The sequence below is a fragment of the Taeniopygia guttata genome, chromosome 17 (genome assembly GCF_048771995.1).
Source record: "Taeniopygia guttata chromosome 17, bTaeGut7.mat, whole genome shotgun sequence".
Classification (NCBI taxonomy): domain Eukaryota; kingdom Metazoa; phylum Chordata; class Aves; order Passeriformes; family Estrildidae; genus Taeniopygia; species Taeniopygia guttata.
In genome coordinates, this window is record NC_133042.1 from 6,606,252 (window position 1) to 6,626,561 (window position 20,310).

Sequence of the window (20,310 nt, forward strand, 5' to 3'; positions counted from 1 at the left end):
GAGCAATGTGCCTGGGGGCTGGACCAGGCTTGGGGGCACCTCCAGAGCTCCAGCTCTTGGCAGAGCTCCCCAGAGCACTCCATGCCCAGAATCTTTGTGAAAAGTGCCACCAACACCATGGCACTGTCCAGCCATGGCCACGTGAGTCAGGAACACGGCTCTCAAACACAGGGACCAAGCCTGGCTGGGAATGGGCACCGTGGGAGGGTGTTCCAGGGAGGGGTTAAGTGAGGGTTCTGGTGGGGATGGCACAGCCTGGCATGGGATGGCACGGCCAGGGATGGGATGGCACCGAGAGGATTGCATGAGCAGGTGGAGGATGGCCACAGGTACGAATGGAATGGCAGGGGCAGGGATGGGATGGAATGGCACGGGGCAGGGGCAGGGATGGGAAGGAACAGGCAGGAATGGGATGGAATAAATGGGGATGGGATGGCACGGTCAGGAAGGGGGGATGGTGGCATGGTCAGGAGCGGGATGCCACAGGTGGGGATGGGATGGCACAGTCAGAAAGGGGAGAAGGGATGGGATGGCATGGTCAGGAGATGGATGTCATGGGTGGGGATGGGGTGGCACGGACAGGAGCGGGATGTCACAGGCGGGGATGGGGTGGCACAGGCGGGGATGGGTGGCACAGGCGGGGATGGGTGGCATGGGCAGAGCGCGCTGTCACAGGTGGGGATGGGTGGCACAGGCGGGGATGGGTGGCACGGGCAGAACGGGCTGTCACACACGGGGATGGGTGGCACGGGCAGAACGGGCTGTCACACACGGGGATGGGTGGCACAGGCAGGGATGGGTGGCACGGGCACAGCGGGCTGTCACAGGCGGGCCGGGCCGGGCTGTCACACGCGGAGATGGGTGGCACAGGCGGGGATGGGTGGCACAGTCAGGAGTGGGCTGTCACACGCGGGGATGGGTGGCACGGGCAGAGCGCGCTGTCACAGGCGGGCCGGGCCGGGCCGGGCTGTCAGAGGCGGGGAGGGGATGTCGGGGCAGAGCGGGTCCGGGACTCCCGGTCCCCGCCGTGTCCCCGCCGTGTCCCCGCCGTGTCCCCGCCGTGTCCCGCCGTGTCCCCGCCGTGTCCCCGCCGTGTCCCCGCCGTGTCCCCGGGCCCGTCCCGGGGCGGGGTCTCTGGGGGCGTGGCCTATAAGGGCGTGACTCATGGGGGCGTGGTCTCTATGGGCGTGTCCCGCCCTGGCCCCGCCCCTCTCCCATCCCCGCCCCGCGGCGCGCGCCCCCGGCCCCGCCCCCCGGGGCACTTCCGGCGGAAGCGGGGGGCTTCTTCCCTTTCCGGGCGCGGGCCCGGGCGGACGGCGGGGCCATGGCGGAGCTGCCGCAGGGGCAGAGCCAGAGCGCGGCGCCCGTGCCCATCAAGCCCGAGGGCTTCGTGGACGCTCTGCACCGCGCCCGGCAGGTGAGGCGCCGGCCGGCGGGCCGGGGGGGGGCGGGAGGGAGGAGGAGGAGGAGGCGGCGGGGCGCCGCTAGGCCGCGGAGCGGAGGCGGGGCACGGCCGCGACCCCGCTGCCAGGAGAGCGGAGCCCGGGGCTGTGCCCTGAGGAGGCGGCGGGGCTGTGGCAGGGCCGCAGCACCGGGTGGGGTAAGGGGTGCTGGTGTGGGTTTCACACGGGCTGAGCCACGGCAGCAAAGCTGGGGAAGGGTCTGGGTGTGCGTCCCATGAAGAGCGGTGGAGGGAGCGGGCGCTGGAGAAGAGGAAACTCAGGGGGGACTGTCACAGTGTGCAGCTCCCTGAAAGGCGGCTGACCCCAGGTGTGCATCGGAGTCATCATCTCTCAGGCGACAGGATGAGAGCTCTCAGTCTAAACTATGCCCGGGGAGGTTTAGGTTGGACACTGGGTGGAATTCCTTCACAGGAAGGGTAATTGGACATGGGAATGGGCTGCCCAGGGAGGTGGTGGATCCCTGGGGGTGTTTCAGGGAACGCTGGATGTGGTTCTCAGTGCCATTCTCTGATTGACAAGGTGGTGATCAGTCCCAGGTTGGACTCCATGGCCTCAGAGATCTTTTCCAAGCTAATTGATTCTGTGAATACAAACCTTGGCAGAGCAGGAGCTCGGCGTTCCCTCCAGGGAGAGCGGGAGGAGGGAGCGAGGTGCTCCCCAGAGAATCCATGAGCTGACACAGGGCTAAAATGGGAGGTTTCAGTGAAAGTGCCCAGCCCTGCAGGGCTGCCTCCAGTACAGGATATTCCAGCTGTTTGTGGAAAGTGGCTGCACAACAAGAAGCTGCTGCTCACAGCACGGGTGCTGTGGCTGTTGTTCACATCTCCTGCTGCAGGTGTGTCTCAGGTGTTTGTTTCTCTCTGAGCAGGTTGTGTTGTGCTCAGTGACTGCCTTAAGGAGCTGTAACACAGTGCCAGGACCAGAGCCCACCTGGTGCTCAATTCCCTGACTTCATTCTCTCCAGTTTTACAGCCAGGTGGGAGAATCCCCTTCTGTTGCCCAGACTTTGTGCTTTCACTGATAAGCTTCTGAGGTAACCAAGCTGGACCCTGAGGCCTCTCAGTGCTCTCTGAAATGGAGCTGAGGTGCTGTCCCCTCACTCTCAGCTCACCTGGCAGTCGGTGTGGCAGCCAGTCCCTGTTCTGTGCCGCCTGCAGTGACCTGCACAGAGGCACCTGGGGGTGTAGATCCACACCCTGCACCTCCCAGCACACCAGGAGCTGCTCTGGGACCATTGATTTCCTTCTCAGCATGGGCTGGTGGGGTGTGAGCTGCTCCAGGGTGAGCCAGGCCTTGCTTCTTTCAGTCACTGGGAAAGTGCCCTGTCCTTGAAATGTGGTGTCTGAGACCCAGACAGGGTTTTGTGCTTGATGCAGTTGAGTTGAGAGGTGCTGCAGCTGTTTGTCTTCACCTGATTCTATCTTGCTGAAGGCCTCTCATTGCAGAAACATCTTATTTAAGTATCTGATAATGCTACCACCTGTTAGCAGTTGAATAACCCATTTATGTTAAGGAATATAATTATTTGCTGTTGAAGTGCAAGTTGTTGATATGATTTTGTGAGTGTTTCAAGCCCAGAAGAGGCCATGAAGTTGATCAGGGGTCTGGAGCACCTGCCCTGTGGAGCCAGACTGGGGAGCTGGGGCTGTTCAGCCTGGGGAAGAGAAGGTTGAATGGGGACACCACAGCATCTTCTGGGATCTGAAGGGGCTGCAGGGAAGCTGGAGAGGGACTGGACTCTTCCATCAGAACTGTGGTGACAGGACAAGGGAGAGTGGCTTCAAACTGACAGAGGGGATGTTCAGGGTAGGTATTAGGAGAAAATTCTTCTCTGTAGGGGTGGTGGAGCCCTGGCTCAGGCTGCCCAGAGAAGCTGTGGCTGCCCCATCCCTGGAATTGTCCAAGGCCAGGTTGGACAAGGCTTGGAACAACCTGGGCTGGTGGAAAGTGACCCTGAGGTGGAACTGGGTGGTCTTTGAGGTCCCTTCCACCCAAACCCTTCTGTGCTGAACCCTTCTGTGTGTACCACTGGTGATCAGTAGCAGAATAAAGGTGATGCCCAGAGCATCCTGGGTTCAAACACAGCACAAACTGCAAATGGATCTGAACTGGAGCTGTCATCATGTTTGTAGAGGGAGTCTGTGCAGCCCCAGCCCGTGCATGAGGGAGATGGAATAATAAATAGTAAATACTTCTGTGCCCTGCCTTTGGTCACTTACTTGATTTTGTTGTTAAGTTCATTCTACTTGCTGCAATTATTCTGTACATGCTGGGTTTCCACGAGCCTGAAACTGGAAGATTCCAGCAGGAACCTTCTGTCTGTCTCTCACCCTGGAAACAAGTGCACTGGGAAATGTGGGAGAGCAGTGCCCTACATTTTTGTGCAGTGAGTTGTTTGCTGCCTGTTGAATATGACTTTTTTCTGTTAGTGTTTGTGGGATGAAAAGTGCTGTTGGAGGGCTAAAATGTTTCCTTCCCCTGTGGAAGTACTTGATTTAATTGAGTTCTGTAGAGGCTGGGTAGGAGAGCAGGTGGTCTTCTCTTGTACAGAACTAGATTGTCACTAACATTGCCAAATGTTACTGAAAATGCTCTTCACTGCTCAGGTGATGGATGTTTGCCTCACCACCCAAGCAATCTGTGATGGAACTTCCTGGCTGAGAATCAGGGGAAAATGAAAAGGCAGCTACATCTAATATTTCTCTGGAGGTGATGGCAGAGCTTTCACCAAGGGTGTTTGGTGTTGTTTGTCTAAGCTGGAACAGCTCATTGTCTGTGATCTGGTACAGCTTTTTTTCTTGTTTTGGCCTTTCTGGAGTCTTCCTTTTGCTCTAAGGGAATGAGGGAGCAGAGGAAAGAAATTCAGCCATGGTTCTTATTTATGGGTTGGTCATCCCCAGCTTGATGTTTGAATCTTTCAAGGTTTTGTGTCACATGTAAGACCAGTAATCAAATTTACTAAATGCAGTTCTCATGAGAGCCACAACGTTACAATCAGGCTGTGGAACACAGTGCTTGCTTCTGAATATCTAAACAAAGACATAACTTCAGGACAAGGAAGACTTCCCTGAGTAAAGGAAAGTAGCTGCATTCCTCAGAGCCACTGGGATGTGAGATCATTATGGGAATACAAAACAGAAATCTGGAATATTGAAAGAAATTACCTTGCATTGCTTTCAGCCTTTGTGCTGGACTTGCCTGGATTTTTTTGTGGGCTCTGAAATATTTGGGATGTGTGATAATTACTTTTTCAAGACAGTGCTTGGACTTTGAATTGCTCTGTCCTGCATCTTCTGCACCATTCTCAAGTGGATTGGTGGCTCTTAGGTGGGGACAGATCTTTGCAGCTGCTCCCAGGCAGGCTGGCTTTTCTGTGGCATGTTTGCTCCCCTTTTGAATAGTGGGATCAGAAAATAAGTAGAGCTGCTTGTACTTCGGACTAAAATGAATTTCTCTGACTGTCCTTAAGTTTTGTTCTTATTGACCAAACAGTGTCTTGCTGGATGTTCTGGAAAAGCTCTGGAGAGGACAGGCTGAGGCTTGGTGAGCCTGTGATGTGCCATCCTGGCTGCCTCAAAAATGGGGAATATGCTGAGACTGAGAGTCAACAGGCTGTGTTTGAAATCCCTCTCTCTGTCAGGCTCTAACTTTAATTTCCGTGGTAATGGAGGGGTCTTGGACAAACTTTTCTTTACCCCCTTGCAGAGTCCTTTTTCAGGTCATCCTCAAATAGATTTAGGCTTTGCCAATTACTCTGGAATTTAGGAAAACCACCTGTCCATGAGGTTTAAATGGTTGTGGATGGTTTTATTGCTTTCTGCAGAACTCTGGAGAAATGTCTGTCACCCCAACTCAAGTGTTCTGCTGAGTGAATGGGAGGAGCAGCACAAGGACCAGAATAGTCTGAAGGGTCAGATGACTGTACCTTATTGGGGTTTTTTTATCCTGTTAATACCTAGAATTTGTGATTTTATCTGCTGTTGTTCTTTGCAGGGCACCATGGAGAGGTTTTTCCTAGAAGCTGGGCCTGTTCTCTTGAAAGCTGAATTCTGCAGATATTGCTGTTTGAGTGTGCCTAGCAAAGAAGCTTCATATTTAGAAGTGGTTTTGTATTACTCTGTATTTTGTATTGTCATTTTTCTGGCTGTTAAATGTATAGGAGAACAGAAGTGCAAGGTATAGGAAAACTTGTATCTCCCACACAACTTTGTGGATTAATTTGTTTTTCTTGGCTTTATCAGTGCAATTTGCAGCTGGAGCTTGTGTTGTCCTTTAAAGTCTTTGTTGGAGAGCTTTATTTGGGGAATTTAGGTGCAGAAACAGTGATGCTTTTTCCCCAGTGTATTTCAGGGCTATAAAATGGATGCATTTGGTTTAAGGGGGAGGAAAAAAAATCTAAGGCTGACATAGAGCAGGACAAAAGCAGTGGCTAACAGCAGTACATTACTCAAGGTCATTGGGGCAGATAAGGGCTAGGTCTGCTTGCTTTTGCCATGTCCTAATTTTTGTGCTTACCTCCCTGCTGAACCTGTTATAAAAACTGAGCTTCCCGTTTGAAGATGAGATGTTAAAATGTATTTTAGCTGCTACATGTACTTTAAAAGCTCAGCTCTTCATTTTGCAGGGTGTATTTTCCTGCTGTGGTGAGGTGGCACCATTGTCTGCCTGTAATCCAGTGGCAGCTGGGAGGCTTTAGAGATAGGGATACAAGTTTAAATAAAGGAGGAGGGGGGAAGGAAAATATCCTCAAAGCTAATAATGTAAAAATTGCTTTAACACTCTTGCTTTGCCCTTTACTTGGAGGATTGTGTGCCAGGGTGATCGTTGTGTGCTCAGTGTGAGCAGGAGCTCACAAAGCTCTCCTGAGGTGGGAGTAGACAGCTTTGGTGCCAGCAGCCTGGGCCTGAACACCTTTGTACTTCAGGCTGCCTTCCTTCCCTAAGCCAGCTTCTGCTATCCACAGACTGGTTTTTATTTTCCTGGAGTGTGTGCTGGGTGATTCCACCTCTAAAGGATCATCCATAACTTGTAAGTCATGGTAAATAACCACTGACAGAAAGAGAGTTTTTGAAGGGGGTGTTGAAATGAAATGTCCCAAAATATGTCAGGGTGTGTTAGACCTGGAACAGTTCCTTTTGGTCTGTGTTGTAAGTTACTATATGAAAGTTGTCAATAGATTGCTGTACAATATATTTTCAAATTTATATTTCAGCGTTGAAATCGTCAGAAAACATTTCTGCGCTTTGTATTTCGTTAAAGTTCTCTTCATCCCAAACATGAGGGGAGAGGGCAGAGGGCTGGATCCATGGATGCAGTACAACATTTAACAAAAGAGTAAAGCATCACCTGGCTCTCCCTCCTGGAGAGGACAAGGTGTGTTAATGCTTTCAGAACCAGCTGTCAGGGGATTTATTGGAAATGCTGATGTACAAAATGCTTGTCATGGAAGCTTCACTACAGGACTGCAGCTGGTACCAGTGGAAGATTTTATTCTCTAGCTCTGACATTTCTGACACAACAAACTTTCTGACTTTCCAAAAGGAGACAAGACAGAATGGACTATAAGGAGAAAATGGTCCAAATTTGGGGCCCTTTTCATGGAAGGCATTGAACAGAATGTTTCCTGTTTTCTTTCTAAAAGCAGTGCCCTCTTGAAATAATCTTTCAAGATTATTTCAAATAGCTTTTTCCCAGTACCCTGTGGTTCTGCATCTTGGGCAGTTGTTTGTTTTGCTGCAGCAGGAAATGGAAACTAGTTCTGGACTGCTAGTTTGCCCACTGGCTTATTCCTCACTCAGTAAACGAGAGTGATCCAGTCTCTTTGACAGGGAGTTCCCAAACCTGTCCTTGTGCTGTGTGTTTCCACTCTGCTCCCCCATGGATGTGTGAGTGTGCATTTCTGTGTGTCTGGATCTGCGTGGATGCAGCAGGAAGCACATGTGCTCCCACACAGCTCTGGGGGTGGCAGCTTCTCCAGGACAAAGTTGGTGGGTTAGTTTGAACCCTCCACTTAGCAAGATTTAGCTTGTCAGCTGTCCAGTGAACAAATAATCCTGAATATAATGTTCCAGGGCTACTTATGATCAGGAAGAAGAACTGGGTGAATATGGTCTTAATTAAGGAAATATTAAAAGCAAGCAGAAAATAGTTTGCTTTACAAATGAAGCACCTTGTTACAAATCCACCTATGTAATAAATACCTGTGAGAAGGTTGGCCTGAGGTCAATGCTTTATTGGGAGAAACAGTGTTTAGTTATGGTGGTGGCTGATAATGCTTTTATCCCCTTTTTATAGATTGCTGCTAAAATTGGAGATATTCCTCACTTGAATAATTCTACAACACTTGTGGACCCATCAGTCTACGGTTATGGAGTGCAGAAACGGCCCCTGGATGATGGAGGTAAGCTGGCTGTGATTAGTCAGTCTTGTGGATGCAGCTCCTGAAATTCATCTATGGAGTCAGTTGTCTGTTTTAAGGATGAAAAATGCATCTTTCTGTCTATAGACATCTTATACAAGATGCCCTGTGCTCTTTACTCTTAGCTGGATTTCACAGTGTTCTGAGGCATTAGTATTAATGTGAAGCAATTCTGTGTTAGATCATGACCTTCGGGAATCAGCACACAAATTGTGTCATTTAAATCTTGGTCTGTGGTAGTGGAGGGAGGGAGGAGGATTTGTTCATTGGGCCTGTTCTAGAGCCCACATATAGAGCACCAGGTGTACACACTACATGTTCTTCCCTGATGGCACTTATTTTCTAGGAGTATGTAATGTGTAGGGGCAGTATTACAGGTGTTCATTTCCATCTGTTTCCAACACAGCCCAGGAGCTGAGTTGCTGTCAAGTTCTGGTTGCTTTTTACTTGAATTTTAAGGAAAAAATGTCTTTATATAAGATGATGCAAGTTGGAAGGAAACTTCCAATGTTTAGCTTCACTTTGTTATTATTTGAGAATTCTAAAATCTCTGAAGAATTTAAAATTTGCCGTAGCTAAAGGATAGTTTATTGCATGGATCATAACTGGTAACTGTCCTAAGTCAATATTGTATGAATTGTTACAATTTTAAAATAAGCCACTAGTTTCTTATGTTTGGTGGGAAAAACAAAAATGTTAGAACAAGAGTTTTTTAGGTTTTATAAAGGATATGCATTGTTACAAGTGTTTAAACTGTATTACCTGCTGCTATATAGATGCAAAGAGCTCACCTTGTGAAGAAATAAAATGTATGGCTATGTCTTCCTTTTTGCTATTTCCTCTGGTATTTTTCCTGACACTCGTAGCCCTGCAGGGTGATTCTCTCCCCCATTAATATGTTCAGGAGTACTGAGGAGATAAGCCAAGCTGCTGCCTAGCACTTCATTTTGAAAATAATTTTTTTCTGTCTGATACCAAAGGCTGAAAATAACTGCACGTCTGCTCCTCAGTCTGAAAAAACAAGCTGGTGCATGGGGAGAAGTTCCTTTCATGTGGAGCCTCTGGCTTGCTAATGTTACTGCTTTCTGAACACATGCCACCACCCACTTCTGTTCTCTGCTCTTGGCTCTATTTGAGCAACAGGTTGCTGCTGCTCCTTTGATTTGGGGTTTCAGGAGAGAATGGATTTGTCTGGATGAGCCCCCACACTTTGTATCTTGGACTGGAGCATCCTTTTGTTGAGAAGCCAGAGGTCTGGCATTGCTGGTGTGTGCTGGGCAGTGTTGGGGAATGCTGAACAGCTCTGAGCTTAGGGATGTGGCTGTGTGTGAAAAAGAATAAAAATAGCCTTCTGGGAACCAGTCATTCACAGCATTTGCCCTGCCTGTGTTTTTCATTGATTCATCAGTCTGAACTGGAGATCTGACCTCTTGACAAAATGGGTTTTAGGAACTCGTAACACGTGAATTGGTCGTAGTGCTTTAGTGACAGGTTGGACTTTGTACTTAAACTTGTACTGATGAGCCCTAGAACTTGGTGAGCCTTGTTTGTGTTGACACAGACCGTGTCAATACAGTAGCAGTCTGGGCTGGAAAAGTGCCTTACTGCTGGTATCTTGTGTAGATAACTCCATGGAGTGGGTGTTGTTCCTGGGAGAGCCTCCCAGAGTGGCTGTTCTGACTCCTGGATCAGGAGTTGTTCTGCTCGCCCTGTCCTCAGCACTTGTTTGTAATTGTTTTTAAAGTAGCTCCAATGCTGTGTTTGCCCTTGGGTTGTTCCTACACATCTGTATATTACTTTGTCCAACTCCCCTCCCAAAAATCTGGTCTGTGAGGTCTTTGAGGAGAAGAGAAATGACAGAAGTAATACTTTAAAGTGCTGGAATTTGACAAAGAAGCAGGAATTGTCAGGGTAGAGATAAGAGTTGTAGCACTTCTTTCAGTTTGGGTCATGTTGGATTTTATTTCTAATGGTATTAGTAAGTCCTGTACTGAGATGCAGCTGTGTGATGAGTTCCCTCCTACATGTGGGATCCTCCTGAGCTGTTATTTTCCTGGAGCTGTGTGTGCTTCTTGCTCTGTATCTGTGGTGTGATCCCTATTTTAGTTTTGGGCTACCTGCTCTTGCTGCCATGTGGTTAAATGTCTGTAATGCAGCTTTAGCTTTAAATTTCTGGAAGATGAAAGTTGCTATTAATAGGACACTTAAATTAGGAGAGCACTTCCTATTTGATGATTTTTTAGTTCTGTGTTAGCTGCAAACAAAGAGTGTTGGAATTTTATGCCCACACTTCTCTCTATTCTCTGCTTGTATGGGAAGCACAGTTTGGAGATGTTGTGTTAAGAAGTGATTATGTTGTTACACATGCTCTAGAAATGTTATAATGCATTTAAAGTGGATTAGGATACATTCTACTGCTATGGGTGGGTTGGAAACAAATCTGGTGGGAAATTTCCCTGTACACTGCATGCTCACAGCTGGGTGCAGGTCTCACTGCTTCCTTATCCCCATGCAGCTCTTGGGAAATTATCGCTGTTCCTAATACTGCTGAAAAAAATAGTCTCCAGAGGAAGTATTTAAGGTGACAGAAGAACTATCTGTATTTCAGGACAATCTCATTCTTCCCATCTGTTTTTGTGAACAGCTGCTGCTGTGGCTGCCTGATGCCAGCTGAGGAAGTGGTCTTAAGACAGGTGTCAGTGTGTTGATCAAAACAAATTCAGCGGCTTTTCAAGCATTTCCAGGAAAAACAGATTTATCATAGTGTCAGAAGCCAGGATGTACAAGTGCTTTTTAGCACTTCCCTTAACCCTCATCTGAACTGAGGAGCAGCAGGATCAGCCATGGAAACCTGTCTCATTGGTGTTAGATGGAGCTCGAGACTGATTATTTCTCTTTTTCCTGGCTTTTTTTTTTTTCCCCTTTCTGGAAACAACTTGAAAGTAATCCTGCAAACAGCTGTAGTGCAGGGAAGAGATTAGGTTTATTTGTAGTGCTCCTGGGAAGCGACAGCTGGCATTTCTGTGGCCACTTGCAGGGGTTAATGTTTCTCAGTGAAGGGGAGCACTAGGGACAGGTGAGTCTGAGCTGCACAGAGACCTGGTGGCATCTTGCCTGTGGCTGCTGCTGAGGACAGACCCCAGCCCACCTGTTAAGGGCCAACTGCTGCCCCTAGCCTCTATTCTAATTAAAAGGTCCCTCTAATTATCAGCACAGATTAATAAGTTTGTTTAATGCTAAATAACCATTAAAGAAGCAGCCTCCTTTTGTTCAAAGGAAGGAGGGATCTAGCTGCTGCAAATAGACTGATGGGCAGAACATTCCTCTTTGTTTGCCCTGCTTTGGGCTCCTTTAAAGGAGTGTCCTGTGAGATCCATAGAATTAAGCAGCAGCATTACAGCTGAAGGCTGGGGCACCCTTTGGGTCTGGGAAAACAAAGGTGAGAGACCGTGGGGAAGCCTCACACCCCCCTCTCTCCACCCCTCTCCTCACGAAGCTCCTGTGGTACATCCAGATCTGAAGATGACCTGTTCTGTTAATAAAATTTGGTTGTAGTAGAAATAAGGGCTCAAACACTACATGATCCTGCTGTACAGAGTACTTTATTAAAATAGTGATAGGCAGAAGGGAATTATATCCCTGTCTTATTGCTGATGAAGGTCAGTACTGATGCTCTGACACATCTGCAGCAGTAAGACCAAGGCAAAAGTCCAGATCTCTTGGCAAAAGATTTTGTTTAATACATGAAATGCCACTATTCTTCAAAATTGTAACTTTACAGATGGCCACTTTTTTAAATAAGGTTGTTTAAGGGAGGGGAGGAAAACCTCCAAAGATTTGCAGTGAAGTCATACACAAAAATTATTAGGGTTTGACTATTTAATTCAAGAAAAATCTATCAGTATTTAATGATGGAGAATTAGGATAACAATCTTTGTAGCTTTCTAAAATTTATGATGATCCCATTTTGACTCTTAAGTATGAAAAGCAACCCCTTCCACTGCTCTCAAGGAGATGTGTTGCTCTGATTTTATTCTAGCCATGAAGATATTCCTGGAAAGATTGTATATTCCTATCATGCACGTTAATTTAGTGGGAGGCACTGCTCTGTTTTATGGGGTGGAAGAAAAATCCACATTTGTTTTGAGTGTCTGTTAGGTAGAATTCAGTTATAGGGTGAAGCGTAAAGCTGAATGAAGAGTTATCAACCAGCAGGTGCCATTAATAGGAAATTGTGCTGATTTTATTCAGTGTTTTTCCTTATTTGCAGTAAAATGACTGCAGTTACAGTTAAATTGTACTGAATAGATGTAAAAGGGGGAAATATGTATGTGGCTTGTCAGAGTTCAGCCCCCTCCTTGGTGTGGAGGGAGACAGTGGAATGGTGCATCAGCTTTCAGGATTGTGGCTGCCCCAGCCCTTGCCTCTCTATTAATCCCTGTTTTTCAGAGAAAAATGGACATGTTGGAGGAGGAATGGACCTTGAGGTTGTTGGAACTGGGAGCCACATTATTTCCCCCCCACCCCCAAAACAGAGAAATCATAACTGACTTGAAATAAATATTTCCATTTCTCTCCATTTGCCATCAATCTCAGTTTTTTGAGAAGTTATCTGTGAACTGCAGAAGGAATGGTCGTTCACATAAGTTATTGTGGCATAATTTTTCCATACTAATTTGTACAATAAACATGCATTAAGGCTGATGCCTCCCTGTTGGGGGGTGAATGGCTTACTCTGTTTGGATTCTGCAACTCAGAATGGGTTGGAGAGAGATTGCTACCTGCATTATAAAGCATTAATTCCCTGTCTGATTTAACTTCCTGTGCTTGTGCAGGTTTCCCCTCAGAAGTTGTCCTTTTCAAGTGTAGGATTGTGTTACAAAATGAAGGTCTTCCCTTCCTTGCGTGAACTTGGGGAGTTGATTATAGGATGTGTATCTGTCTCATAATTTGTGGGCAGCAGCCGCAGCGGAGCGGATTGCTAAGAGAGCTGTTCTGGTGAATTGAAATGCGAAGTGGAGATTTAAATACAGCCTTTGCAGAGTTAAAATCACTCTTTCTGGCATCTTGATAATGAGTGGCCTTGGCTGTGGCAACCCCACACTACACCAATACCACCAGACCTACTGCGTGGAGTTTAAATATTCTGAGTTTGGTTGTATTGGCTCAGCTATGTGGTAGAAGCTTATCAGCCAGAGCAAATATTCCCCATTACATCACCCACCTTTTTTCAACTGCAATATTCACAATTATCAAATTACAGCTTTTCATATTCAGGGTGAGAATATGCAAAGACAAGTCTAAGTGAGTCAATTAACACAGCAGTTGTCTTATCACTGAGCTGGAGAGAGTAATAAAATAGATACATTGTCAATATTTTGGTCCTGAACTATTGTGGAGGTATTGACACACAGCAGAAATACACTATTGACTCTCTTTGTCTATATTCTTTGAGTAAATGTTTGGCCACAAACTTGATTCATTTTTCTTCCAGATTTAGAGTGTGTGGGATGCATCCACTTTCTATCCTTGCCAGCTGATTGCCAATTTATTTCAGGTCAAAGAATGTGCAGCTTGCTGCAAAGTAGTTTGAAACAGCATCTTTATTATCACAGCTCACATGTTGGCCAGTTTCATTTGTTTTGTTCCGTGCCCTCCAGGCAAGCAATATAATCTTTCAACTGGTTGTTAGCACCAAATGGTCTGGTTTTTAGCTGGTTTGCTGCAGGCAAAGTCCAGTAGGAAGCCCAGCAGGGCTCGTGTTCCTACTTTGCATGAGTTGGTCTAATGATATTTTCCCCATTAACATTTGGAAGAAAGATCTAATCTGTTGGGGCTGGGGGGAGAAGTCTGTCTCAGGGTTGTCAGTAGGGAGATAATTGCTAATCATAGATGGGCCACCAGCTAGCATGGCAGAAATGCCTGGAATGTGTTCAAGAACATGTGTTTTGTTGGGTTGAAACACTTTGGGTGCCACGAGGTTACTTAACAGCCCTATTCCTTTAACAGGTCTCCGTGTAAGTGGGCTCCATGGAGCACAGATCAGAGACACAGAGAGAAGTATGTGCCAGCGGTGTCTAATGCTTGGACTGAGGGAATCTCTGAGGCTGCTTGGCTTTTATTCTTGTTTATTAATACACACTGGTCTCCTTCAGATTTCTCTCCCTCCTCCTCCCTCCCCCCTTTTCCCTTTTTTTACTACTTTGGGCTTAATTTGGGAAGGGGGGGAGGTTAGTTGCAGGGATTTGGATTTGGGCAGGCAGGATTTTCTCCCATGACTCTCAGCATGGGGAGACACGGATCAATTCCCTATCCTGTGTTCAGCTGGACACTGGGCTGTGGTGTGTGTTGATCAAGAAATCCCCTCCTGTTTTGTAGCACATAACGCATTCATTTCAGCCACTGAACCTAAATTACTGTTTTGCTTTTCTTTCTTTTTTGATGAAACGGTAAGAACTCTTTTTCTATAGGGATGAAGTTAGTTTATCCGTGCTAATGCTTTGATTTTTTTCCCTTTTTTCTCTCTCTGCCACAGTAGGTAACCAGTTAGGGGCCCTGGTACATCAAAGGTAAGCAGTGGGTTATGTTTTATTATTTATTGATCAATTCTAATTGTTTATTGATCCACCATCTGTAGTAGTGTTAGGAAGTCAGAGGTTGAGAATGTGGAAAAACTGTCAGCTTGGGTTTTCTACAGCCTGGGTTGTTTGTTCTGATGAAAAAAGAAGAGTTGATGTGAAACTTGGATTTGGTCTCTGCAAATCTGCATGACCAAAAAGAATTTAATTCTCTCTCCTTTCCCTTCCCCTGCCCTGGCAGGGGCAAGACAGAAAAAGTGAAAAAAGGTCTGGCATTTCTGCAAAAGTGGGAAGTATCAAACAGACACATATTACTGTTGTTGTTATTATTTAGTTTTGTTGGTGTAATATGACCTGGGATGACTCCTTTGTCAGAGATGGTTTGGGAAGACTAAACAAGTATGAGTTGTCATCCAACATGTCTCAGCATCCAATAAAAATGTAAAATTCTCAGTTTTTCTCAAATCCTGCTCTTGAGGAGTTTTCTGTGTTGCTTTGAAGGGAAGAACATTTCTAAAGCTGGATTAGCCTCAAGGTGAATAGTACTGCATTTCCATCCCAACCAGCTGTTTGGGGCCTCAGCAGAAGGGACAAACAATGTGCATAAAGGCTGTAGAACCTTAAATTTTTAATGGTTAAGTTAAAGCTAATGTCCTTCTAGAGAATCCTAGAAAGGGGTAGGCAGTGTTAGTACTTTATCTGCAACTTAGCTAATCAAGTCTAGTGTGTATTTTACACCTTTCCTAACTGATCTAAAGCAAAAAAAAAGGGAATATTTTAATATACTTCCCTACAAAGCCTGCATTGAACTTACTGTGCAGGTGTTTCATTGCTCTTGAGATTGCTAAGCAAATTGTATATAATGCATATTTGCAAATTCCATGTTCATGGTGTTGTGTTTTCTACAAGACAGGAAAAGCTAAACAAAGAATTCCAAGTTAATTCCTTTTTGCTTGACTATGGTCAGGTCTTAGGAAACTGCTTTGAGTGATTTGTTTTGAAGCAGACATATTGAAAATGTCCAAAGAGCAATAGGTATGGAAGTCTTGAGATAATGAGAATTCAGAGGATAATTGAAGACAATGTTTATTAATTCCAAGGAAAATAATTTTAAGGACAAGCAGGTGAAAAAAGAGTCCCAAAACACCAAACCTGTGGATATCAGAAGGGGGATTTCATGTCAGGACTGGCTTTGGTTGGTGTCTCCTGAGAAGAGACTATCCAGAAGCACTGGGCAGACACTGCTGTTTGGAAAGTCCAGGCTCAATGATAAGGAAAATTTGTGCTTTTTTTGTTAAATCTGGCTGGAGCAAGAATGACAGAAAGAGCTTCTTCCATCAGCTCCATTCAAGATACTAGAAATAGACTGGAAATGGATCCAATGTCAGAGGAATTGTGTGACCATGAGAGGTCCCTTCCAAAACAAATAATTTTGACAGTGATGTGCTTTTACCTGTGTGTGCAAAACCCCTTTGCTGAGCCCAGGCTTTGATGGAGTTTTCTTTTCTTTTTTTTTTCTTTTTTTTTTTTTTAGGGCTGTAATAACAGAAGAGTTCAAAGTGCCTGATAAAATGGTTGGATTTAGTAAGTACCTTGGATGTGTTTCCTGTGCAGGAATGCTATTGATTCTGACACAAGTTTTTGTGCTTATTAGCCTTGGATAAGTCTTGTTTAATGCTGTCTTCATGGGGAACAGAGGATCAGTGTTTAAAATCCAGATGCAAACTTCATGGAAAAGCTTGGTGTACCAGTAATAAGAACAAGAATGTTTGGTACAAGTTACTGGGCACTTTAGTGATTTTTCTCTTTTAAATTCCCATTAACACAGTACATAAACAAGTCAAAAGTGAATTTATTTCCCTTCATTGCAACATTCTACTTTGAGTATGCAAAACTGTGAGAGTTGAGGAAGGAAAACAACATTTAAATGTTAAAATATGAGTTGACTAAAGGCAAGTTAAACAGAATTTTAAATTCCTCACACATTTGCTGCAGGGAAACAACCAGACTAGAGTTTTTCCTAGATTTGCATTTCTGATGCTGTTCTCTTTCAAGCTTGATCCTAATTTCTCTCTTCCTCTTAATGATCATTACTCTGGCTTTCAATGGCACCTCCTGCTGATGTGTTACTGCAGTGATTGCATAGACTCTTCCACTGCTGGGTCTCTGTGTATCCCTTCCAATTTGATGTATGGAGAGTAAAGAGGAAAATAACAGGCCATGGTAATTACCCCATAGCGCGCCAAGTTTTGTCCCGACTCTAAAGACTCTGTAAGACTGTAACTCAAATTCCTGCAGAGGAAAGGCTCCCTCCTCTCCCCTCAGACCTCTTCATTCCCATGCTACACGTGGAGGATGTTTGCCCTGGGAGAGGAGAGCTCACAGGCATCATCTCTGTGTCTCACCCTGGTTCAGGGTACGGGGGGATGCAGCCCCACAGCTGAGTTGCTGCTTTGGGAGCATCCTGAGCCAGGAATGCCTGGGGGACTTGACAGCTTTGCTGGTTTTGCAGTCTGGGAAGGGTAGGGATGGTGATTGGCACAGTCTGTGCTCTGGGTGTCTTGTGAAACAGCAATGTATCAACTCTGAGAGTTAAGGGAGAGGGGTATTGGTGTTCCCTGGAGGTTGATAGAGCATTTCAGGATGTGGTTCTGTCTGAGTGCAGACAGCCAAGTAGCATGTCCATTCAAAAATGGCAGTAAAATAGGAATTGCAAAGAAACAAGTCTTTGCCTTGTTTAGTACTCCAATAACAGGCTTAGTGGTTCAGGCTGAACAAGATGTACTTAAAATACTCTCCTAGCATCACCCAGACTAGTGCCTTATTTCTTTCATGCTTATTTCTTTCCATTTCTGTGCAAGACAGGCTTTTTTGTTTAATTTTCCCAAGCAAATAGAATAACATTCAGCAATATTTTAATGTTTTTCTGCTATGATAAGTTTGGTCATGCTGTGGATGCCTCTTCTGCAATCCTGGAGTCAAACTGTTCCTTTATAGAAAGCTGCAGCGGAGTAAAAGGGGGAAGGTGTTCTGCAGTTTCCAGGAAAAACAGTTTGTTCTGATGCTTGTTGAACTCATTTCAGTAATCGGCAGGGGAGGAGAACAGATCTCACGGATTCAGATAGAGTCTGGCTGCAAAATTCAAATTGCTCCAGGTAAGCCCCTTTTTGTTTGATGGGTGAGCAGCTTTTAATGTCAACGGGTTGACAGGCACTTTCCATGCTGTGTTATCACCATTAATGTGGATACAGACAGCCATGAGAGAGCTGTTGTGGGACCCACCTCCCAACCAGGGTAGAAGGTTGTCAGGTGGTTTGGGGAATGGAACAGTGAGGGAACTGACTTTAACCAGCAGCTGGTTGCAGAACAAATGAACAATTCATGTTGTGCTTAGACCTGAAGCTGTTGAGTTTTCTCATTTTGCTCAGCTCTGTGGTTTGCCTCTAACTGATCTGGTCAGCTCCAGCTCCTGGCAGAAGACATTTCAGGAGGCTTGGCAGCAGCTCTCCATACAGCTTGCTTTGCATCATAAAAATGAGACCATTTGTCCAAATGGGATCATTTGGTGCCAGTTTGCTTTGAGGAAGGCTGTGCTGCAGTGCTCTGCAGGGAACTGTTGATCAGTGTTATCTGAGTTTTTACCCCTCCCTTTGATTGGTGGGGAAGACTTTAAAAGAATGCAGACATCCAGTAAATAATTTAAAATATGTTGATCCTGGATGTCTTTGAATTCTTTAGCATGCTATGTATGCAGGTGGGTGGTGCTTCCCTTGGTGCTTCATGGTCACTGAAATAGCTGCCACATTTTTAATTCCATGTATCACAAGTTTTCTCCTTGTTTCCTTTGCAGACAGTGGTGGGATGCCCGAGAGGCCCTGTGTACTCACTGGGACACCAGAGAGCATTGAGTGAGTTCTGGTTTAATTTCTCTCCTTTTTCCTTCTTTCTCTTCTCCCTAATGCTGTGCTCTGTCAGTGGTGCTACTTGGTTATTAGCCACACCAGCAAATGTTGGCCTAGAGAAACTTGAGGGTCTCTGGAGCATAGAACCTCTTGGTCTGATGCTTTAAACTGTGCACCTCAGAGGCTTTTTTTCCCACTTGCAGTTTGACTCCTCTGCAGAAATTTCCTTGGAATTCCCCTCTTCAGGGTGAGGTTGCTCTTAGGGCGCCTAGGATGCAGTTTAGTAACTGCAGACTTTCCAGGATACTGAGCTAAGCTGTTGAAGGGCATTTCTCTTCTCCCCTTCACTTCCCTGCTCCTATTGAGATGAGCATCCTTCCAGCTGAAGAAGGGCTGCATGAGGCCTCCAAAGCCTGTGGGTGCCACTCCAGCATTCCCTGGAGGTGTTGGTGTTGTTGCAGAGCAGCATGAGGCCCACTGGGTGCTTGTCTCTGCATTGCTGCCAACAAGAAGCGAAGGACTGAACCCAAGTCTTGATTCTGCTCCTTGCATGGTAGAGACACGTGGCCAGCCAGCAGGGATTTCTATCTTTAGACCTATAGAAACTTTAGGGACAGTGTTTCCTCCCTCCCCCTTCCCAGGAGCTGAGTTTGAGACTCTCACAAACCAGTTGAGGACCTCCTGCTGGAACTGGATCCAGGATCCTCAGGCTTACAGGAACACACTTAACATATGGAGCTGCTCTTTCTCTCCCCAGCCTTTGGGTAGGTGGGTTTTTTAAAATCCATCTGGAAATCTTTGAGTTGCGTTTGAAAATACATTGGTGCAAAGACTGTCTCTCTAAAGAGAAGACACTCATCATTCTTCCATTCCTAAAGAGATCTAAGGGTACTTAAATCTCCTTATTCTACCATCATACTGCAAGCAGTGAGCCCAAATAAATATAATTGGCAAATTCATATGGCAGGCAGTGTATTCTTGCTGATATTGTAGTGGTTTTCCCCCTTTAGCAAAGTATATTTAAGAACAAGAGCAAAATAGTAAAAAGCTGGGATGCTTCATGAATAGTTGTGGGAAAATGGGGAAGAGGTGTAGTTAAGACTTTGTGGTTCTGAAATAAGCAGTTACATGTACCCATGTCCAAAGCTGTCTTTAAATAAAATATGAGTAAATCTTTAAAGTGAGACTATTAAATTTGTGAAACAGAACATGGACATGGAATTAAGTAAAATTTAATTTACTTTTGTGGTAAAATTCTTGACAATTTGGTTGTTTGAACTTGTTTTTTCAGGCTACTTGTAGGAAAAGAAAATGAAGTAAGGAAACCATTCTAAGTGTCAGACTTCATTGAGAAAGGTTTTGTGAGGGATGTTTTCATTAGTTATATCCAGTGATAAACTAATAGGGTGACCCCAAGTGATGCCTTCTCATCTGAAATATGTTGTGTATTAACTGTTGTGGTCTCTATATTGTCACTAAAAGAGCTTTGCACAATATATGAAGGCAGATGAACAAAACCTCCTAAGACTTTTCCAAAACATTTGAAGCAGGCTTCCAGAAATTCCACCTTTTCCCTTTCATTGTGAGAAAGTCAAGGGCAAGCAGTGCTCTGCTCTGAGTGCAGTCTCAGAGCACCAGCCCCTGAGCTGCCCTGGGGGGAATGTCTGCTTGAAGGGATGAGTTTGTACTGGTTCTTCAAATCTCCAGAGAGAAGTCAGTCATCCTTAGGGTGCCTGATATGGCATGCTGTGAAGTGGAGAGAGGGAAAGATGCTGCATTAGTCTGCACAGGGAACCAGTGAATTTCTTCTGCTTTCAGAAGGGTTGTGGGACAAGGGCAGGAATGGGATGTGCTGGTGTAGGAGTCTTCAAGATGAAAGGAAACCCTGCCAGTTACCTCTGACATGCTAAAGATTTTAGAGAAGGGATCTTTAATCTCCCAAATGCTTC

At 45.7% G+C, this 20,310-nt stretch overlaps 1 protein-coding gene across 6 annotated transcripts in view; it reads left to right on the forward strand.

Annotated features, from left to right (window-relative positions):
* Positions 1–1,260: 1,260 nt before the first annotated feature.
* The window catches only part of FUBP3 (far upstream element binding protein 3), a 38,600-nt gene continuing 19,550 nt past the window's right edge, over positions 1,261–20,310 (forward strand). For 3 of the 6 annotated variants that reach the window (XM_030286405.4, XM_012578321.5, XM_030286408.4), the window contains exons 1-7: positions 1,261–1,417; positions 7,758–7,863; positions 13,891–13,941; positions 14,417–14,450; positions 15,994–16,043; positions 17,543–17,614; positions 18,310–18,367. In XM_030286405.4, the coding sequence (XP_030142265.1) occupies positions 1,325–1,417; positions 7,758–7,863; positions 13,891–13,941; positions 14,417–14,450; positions 15,994–16,043; positions 17,543–17,614; positions 18,310–18,367 (464 nt within the window). In that variant the 5' untranslated portion in view covers positions 1,261–1,324. The remainder of the gene's footprint in view (positions 1,418–7,757; positions 7,864–13,890; positions 13,942–14,416; positions 14,451–15,993; positions 16,044–17,542; positions 17,615–18,309; positions 18,368–20,310) is intronic. The other 3 variants (XM_030286406.4, XM_030286407.4, XM_072936526.1) reach the window with 3 other exon arrangements.